The sequence below is a fragment of the Cyprinodon variegatus genome, unplaced genomic scaffold (assembly GCF_000732505.1).
Source record: "Cyprinodon variegatus isolate N-32 unplaced genomic scaffold, C_variegatus-1.0 Scaffold268, whole genome shotgun sequence".
Classification (NCBI taxonomy): Eukaryota; Metazoa; Chordata; class Actinopteri; order Cyprinodontiformes; family Cyprinodontidae; genus Cyprinodon; species Cyprinodon variegatus.
The window spans coordinates 893,797-901,323 of NW_015150721.1; the positions used below are offsets into that span (position 1 = coordinate 893,797).

Sequence of the window (7,527 nt, forward strand, 5' to 3'; positions counted from 1 at the left end):
AAAAAGTACTCCAGAGTGTTGTTCAGCATGGGGGTGAGTAGAAAATGAAGGCTAATCATGTTTTGGGTGTACTATTCCTTTAACACATGTCTGTATGTATGTTAAAAAAAATTAAAAAGTGAGGTTGGGGTACTTCCCTAATATTGCAATGCCGTCTTGGAAGAAAAATATATAACTTAAATAGCAAGCCCATTTATAGTATTTCTGAAAAAATAAAGTTCTTGGTCAACGGACCAGGTTGTCCCCACTTGTTGGCCGGCATGCATGTCTTTGGCAGTTTATAAAATAAAGCTATGTCTGGGAGGGAGACAGGATTAAGAACTGAAAGTCAAGACCAGGTGACGTTTTCTATAGAACGTTGAAGCTAAAAGCCAGGCTTGGTAAGATGAGGCTTACAGGTGTTGACAGGCTCTGTCTTCTTTGTGTCCCCATGAAGTAGCTCCTTGTATGAGTACAAAATAGTCCTCCTTCTATAGGTCCTCCTACTATCCCTCAATAGCATTAAGCAGTGCTATGACACACTGTAATTTCTGAGCAATGACAGCTAATGTTTCAGCATATCATATGTCTCAAAAGCTTGAACAAAAGAGATTTAGAGCATTTAGTTTGCTGGTAAACAGACTCTTGTTCTGACTGGCAATGGGCGTCATCTCCATATTACTCGCTTGGGAATGTATGGCACACAGGAATAAGAGGGATTAAGGTCGATGCTATTGCATTTTATTCTCAATTTTGCTCTGATCTGACCTTATACCTTGCCAGCAACCCCACTTAAATGTTCAATAGGTCTTTCCAGTTTCTAAACTGTTTAACATGGCAGTGTGTGCAGTTCTCATCTTAATGTGTCTGTTCTCATCTGAAGGTGCCATAATCCCAGGCTTTTAATCTTGATCTTAATCCCTTTTTCCATTGATGTCACCCTACCCATATACTTAAACAAAAGGGCAAAAATCAATTTGACTTATTATGTTGCAATCAAACATGGAGCAAACCCAAGTACTTTTCCATTTACAATTTAGGTGGAGTTCACTCTGCAACTCGTGTTTGTGCTTGTACTGCTTTATGTCCCAGGGTAACTAACATGCTGATGTATTGTTTGGTTTTACAGAACCCATTTAATAACCTGACTAATTTGGAAATTAAACAAACTTATAATAGGAAGGTTTACATGTTATTGTCATTATAAATGATAATTTCACTCAGTGAGAATGGATGGGTATTATCTGTGAACAGATTATTAGCTTTACGTAGGTCTATACTTTGACTGGGCCATTTGAACACATGCTTTAATCCAGGCATCCCCAAACTCGGTCCTCAAGGCTCCCTGTCCTGCAGGTTAGAGGTTTCTCTGCTTCACCACAGCTGGTTATAATGATTGCAGTAGACCAAAAGCCTGTTAATCAGCTTTCAATTAAAATCAGCTGTGCTGGAGCAAGGAAACCTCTAAAACCTGCAGGACAGGGGGCCTTGAGGACCGAGTTTGGGGACCCCTGCTTTAATCTAAATATTTTGTTCTACCCATGCCTGTCATTTCCTGCCCCAAACACTATAAATAAATGAGGGAAAGCTTTGATTTCAAGATAGGTAACACTTGTGAAGAGAAGAACATACTTATATCAATTTGACAAAGAATAAGGCCAGTTTAAATCTAGAATTAAAACTATGCAATACAATTTATACAAAGGAGGCATTTTGTACTTTGGTAATTTGAAGCAATTTCCCTCTATTTAACCCCTACTGTGTGAATATCGCATCTACAGTAATAGGCACATGAGCAAAATTGTTGGTACCCCTCATGTAATGAAAGAAAAAACACAACAGACATTTCTTTTCAATGATGCTTAAAGAGACTAATTTATAAAAAAAAAAAAAAAAAACTCAACTCAAGCAATTGGCCTGGAGAAAATGTTGGTAGACTTAACTTTATATTTCCTTGCAAAACCTTTCTGCAATCACTTCAAACAAATGATTAGAGACTTCTGCACCTCTCAGCAGGTATTTTGGCCACTCCTTATGAGAGGTCAACTCATATCAGACCACTCTCATTCTCCCCACTGGACTGAGTAGATTTTTTCCCAGGCCATGCAATACAATATTTAAGAGGGATAGTTAAAATGTCTCCATCAATGGATGTCAGTTTATCTATGTTAGTAGCCCTAATTTTGAAGCATTTGAATATTGGATTTCCTCTGAATTCAACTTCTAGCCTAAAGCTTATATATTAAAAACTCTTGATGACTCCTGTCATACGTAATTGCTGCTGCGCCAGAGTCATAATTACTGTAGCAATCATGTCAATTACTGTCCCTCTGACATATTTCAAAGCATCCTGTGGCTAAATATAGTATATATAGTAGATTTGGTAACTTTGCAAACAACAACCAAGCCTATTTCAATTAAATTCAGTTCAGTTTATTTATATAGCGCCAGTTCACAACACGTCATCTCAAGGCACTTTACAGTTCACCAGATCATACAGTCAAATTGATTTAAAGTTTTCTATCCAAGGAAAAACAGTTGATTGCATCGACTCATTGACTCGAATGCAATCCTTCACACTAAGTGGAATGCAATCCTTCACAACAGTGGAAGGGAAAAACCCCAGGAAAAAACCTCCAGCAGAACCAGGCTCAGTGTGAGCGGCCATCTGCCGAGGCTGAATGGGGCTCAAGGAGACAGAAGCAGAGATACAAAAAGCAGCTGTAAAAAGCGAACCCGTCCAGGAAACACAAAGTCAGGAAGACGAGCTCTGAGCCAACTCACATGTCAGAGGATGAAGAGAGCACATCCAGCCAGTCACAGTCAGAGAAACAGGACTAAACTGGAAAAACAGGCCAATATCCAACATCTATAAACAAAGGTGTTGATGGAAGCAGCACAGCTGATATTTCTCCACAGGATGGTGTCACAGCCAAACAGGAACAGTCGAGACGAAGCTACTATGACAAAAAGCAGAGAGAGCATAATGTTAGAGATTGAACAAACAGATTCTGCAGTGGGAGAATAGAGATAGAATGAAACAGAATGATGTCCCTCCAGCATATAGCAGCATAACTATAGAGATAGCTCAGGATAACCTGAGCCACTCTAACTATAAGCTTCAACAAAAAGGAAAATTTTAAGCCTACCCTTAAACATAGACAGTGTGTCTGCCACACAGACTAAAACTGGTAGCTGGTTCCACAGGAGAGGACCCTGATAACTAAAAGATCTGCCTCCAATTCTACTTTTAGAAATGGTAAGAACCACTAGTAAAGCTGCAGATTGAGAGCTAAGTGCTCTGTTAGGAAAATAAGAAACAATCATATCTCTGATATAAGATGAAAGCTGGCCATTTAAAGATGCTTGTTTTGTTTGGCCGCAGAAAACACTCCCATAACACTTGATTGGGAACTTAATGGGCCTAGTAATGAGGTAGATTAAAAATTTGGCATTGATTTTCTATTCATTTTTGTTTTGCACTGATTTGACCTTATTCCAGGCAAGCAACTCCACTGAGACGTTCAATGGGTCTTTCCAGTTTTACATCCTGGTGAGGGCAGCAATAATTCCAAGCTTTAAAGCTTAATGTCAATCCACTTCCCAACCCTGATGTCACCCCACCCATATAAACAAACAAAACAATAAAAGAACATCAATCAGTATGAAATGTTACACAGTAAAGAAAACCTGAGCATTTTTTGCTTTCACCACTTAGGTGGAGTTCACTCTAAAACACAAGTTGGTGCCTGTGCTTCTTTATGGTCTGGGGTAAAAAAACATGTTGAGGTTTAATCTAGTCTCTTCAACCTACAATGAATTGAGAATTGAACACATCTCTATAATTTTAAACATTTTATATCTTATTGTCATTATAAATTATCAGTCCACTAAGTTAAACAAGATGGATATTATATGTGAACATTAGGTTTCAAGTTTATGCAAAGGATCTCAACTTCATGTAGGGCCAGATTTTGGCTAAGCTTAATTACATTACAGCGATAAAAATATCTCTAATGTAATGTAATTACCCTACTAATGTAACCAACACATGTCTATTACATGTACATCATCATTTAGGCACTTTTGACACATCATCAGATAGTGTGTGTGAAGGTGTGTGTGCATGTCTGGCATTTTTATAGTATCTCACTACAGTAGTATTATGCTCCATTAACACACTAATTTTCTTCTGATGGATTTTTCTAATATGTTATTTTACAATATTTATAGACTTCTTGAACTTCATACTGACTGTGCAATGTGATTTTTACCATAAATTACTGTGAACTACACCAAATGTGTGTCAAAGGAATGACTTTATCTATATTTTCAAAGTCTTAAGCCCACCTGAAAATGAGAACATCGTTGTTGTTCAATGTTGTAGTGCATGTAGTCTTTATGTTCCGACTGGTCTAGCTAGGGAGTACCAGTATGGCGGCTGGTGACGTCATAGCACCGTGTACTACCAACTGCCTATCAGCAATCCAGTGAATAAATAGAAATCAGTGTATGTTACATTTAGATCCAATAAAGTGAACATCTGTGTTCATAATATCCCAAATATACTCAAACTTATAATTTTTATGAATCTTCACAGATTCACACAGTTCACCTTAACTTACTGTAAATGCACACAAAGCTTTAAAGGAAAACAAGAGAGCCACTATATATTTTTCCTCTCCACTATTATCAGTGCTCCTCGTCATAAGGGGTGCTAATATCTGAACTATGGTCTTTCAAACAAATACTCGTACTCAGCATCTTCTGCTTAATCCGGCAGGGGCAGCAGTCTCAGCAGAGACTCCCAGACTTCCCTTTCCCCAGACACCTCCTCCAGCTCTGCAGGAGAAAGCCCTCCTCGGCCAGCCGAGAGACATAGTCCCTGCAGCGTGTCCTGGGTCGTTCCCTAGGCTGAACCCTTTCCAAGCGGGACGTCCAGATGAAACCTGTCAAACATTTCCAAGCCACACCCACTGGCTCCTTTCAAAGTGGAGAAGAAGCAGCTCTGTGCCGGGCCTCTCCTGAACTGCCGAGCTTCACACCCTATCTCTAAGGGAGAACCCAGCCATCCTGTGAAGAAAACTCTTTTTCAGCCTCTTGTATCTTGGTTGATTCTTTCTGTCATGATTCAAACTCCATGACCCATAGCCCTGTATAATATCCTACAATAAAAACACACTGTATAAACTGTATATATCCCATGCACCTTTTTCTTCCTTTGGCATATTCTTCTTCTCCTTTGACATTTGAGCTGATGTAACAATGCATTTCTCCACTGTGAGATCAATAAAGTCAATCAATCAATTAATGACCATAGGGGAGAGAAGGCACATGGACCGAGTAGTTTTGCCTCTTTTCTCAGCTCTCTCTTCACACAACAGACTGGTGCATAGAGCAGCCGCTGCAGTGATCCATATATCGATCTCCCGCTCCATTCTTCCCACATCCGTGAACAGGACCCTATAGCAGCACCTGGACAATTGGGCATCAAGAATTAACAAACTGAATAAAACCAATAAAAACAATATTATAAATAATGATAATGTTGACTTTGAGGATGAAGTCTGCACTGTGATGAATATCTAAACCCACACAGTTCTCTTACACACTGCAAAAAACAAGGTTTTTGGAATCTACTTAATCGTATTTAATTACTGTAACACAATTGTTTTATGTCCTACCCATCTGACATGAAATAAGTGGTTCTAGAGTAACTAAACATGATTATGTTAATGCCAGAAACAGGTTGTATTTCTTGCACTTTTGTTCTAAGCGTAACCATCCTGAAACAGGTCAACTAAAATTGAAGTTTCATGTTTCTAAATTTGAGAAGATATCAAAGGCTAAACATGCTATTATTCATTCAAAAAGAAACAAAGAAAGAATAAACAACGGTTACTCCTAAGTAGGTTTATTAAATGCAGGATTAGCGCTTCAAACAAGCATTTCATAGGATTATTTAAGACTATAATAGCATAGCAAGGAGCCTTGAGAGAGCAATCAAACAGGCTAAGTGGGTTTATCAAAATAGGCGATGACAAAACATTCTGTCATCAAAGGTGTCTGCCTTTAGGCAGAATGGAAAGTTTAATCTATAAGAGTTCATGCTGAAGAATAAGACAGCAGTCTCACCCCACAGCAGATGGAAAAGAGCTTGTAAGTATATTCTGTCTCCAAACCAATCCAGCATAAACTGTTTCCCTCATTAAGGCCTGCTAAGACTTGATAACTTGATACCAAAGAATAGATTAGTCAACTTGGACACGGTGATTTCACGAATTGCAGGGTAAAAACTACCTGCAGATGAAGTGAAACAAAAATAATTTTACAAAGAAAAAGGAAAGGAATTAGTGCCACAGGGCAAGACATCGAGGAACATTACATCCAATTAAACAAGCGGCAAAGGGGGTAGAGGCATCCAATTACAGATGATTACAAGCCCAAACTGTAACAGACAACTTCTCATTCATGCAGGCATGTCTCTGGATTCAGGGGGTTTGCAAGAAAGGCTGAACCCATTCTATGTAGAGCAGGAAAATATACTTAAAATATATTGTTACCCAACATGGTGCAAAACATCACTATACAATCATGGTTTCTTCATGCAAAATCAAGACCTTTGCAGCCACATTCCACTGGCACTGGTTCAAGGACTACCTCTGTTCCACATATAGGTAGATGTTTTGAACCTGGATGCTTTCTTTGGAACAAAATGCTATTTCATCAAGTGGATAATAGCAGGGCATTGGTGTAGTCTGCACTTGCCACAAAAAGAACAAAATACTGGGTGGGGTGGGGGGTCGAGAAAGTAGTGAAAGGGTTAAAATGTTTACTGCAGCACTTCTACTAAATATAAATAACATCCTTTTAGATTTTTTTATTTATTTTTTTGTAAAATCGTATTTTTTTAGGGTTTATTTCTTACGTATATCTATATATATACTCTATGCAAGAAATAAAAAAAAAAAAAAATAAAAAAATAACATTTTGGCCAGGTGGATTATTTTGTGATCATTAACGCATCAAGTACATTTTAATGTGGGATCGATCGATACATATTATAAAACAATGAAAGACTCACACCCAAAAGCAGCGGAACGGAGTGCCAGAAGCGCACAGTGCGCCTATCAAACTCAGACTGAACCTGCTGGAGGAAAATACTGTATCGGCGCTGCGTCCCCGCCTATTCATTCACTCTGATGACGTGAAATGATTTATTTCAAAGTCTTTTGATGAGGCTGAATCAGTCAGAAGAAGCTTTCGGACATTTCATACGGCGAACATCTCTCTGGATTATATATGATTTTTTTTCTTCAGTTTTTCCCACTCTTTGTTAGATTTCTACCGATGGCCAATAGATCCGGTGCGCTTCCTTTACTGATGCTGATATTCCTAACCTGGAGGGGGGGCATGCCTTGCTGTGCTATCACAGGTATATTAACATTTTTTTTACAATTTCTATTAATTGTAAAAAGGGGGTCACACCAGCATATTTTATTGCATTTTGAAGCTAATAATATATATATATATATATATATATATATA

At 38.4% G+C, this 7,527-nt stretch overlaps 1 protein-coding gene across 1 annotated transcript in view; it reads left to right on the top strand.

Annotated features, from left to right (window-relative positions):
• The first annotated feature begins 7,210 nt into the window (after window positions 1–7,210).
• The window catches only part of LOC107089837 (interleukin-13 receptor subunit alpha-2-like), an 8,523-nt gene continuing 8,206 nt past the window's right edge, over window positions 7,211–7,527 (top strand). The window contains exon 1 of the mRNA XM_015382842.1: window positions 7,211–7,414. Within this exon, the coding sequence (XP_015238328.1) occupies window positions 7,282–7,414 (133 nt within the window). The 5' untranslated portion in view covers window positions 7,211–7,281. The remainder of the gene's footprint in view (window positions 7,415–7,527) is intronic.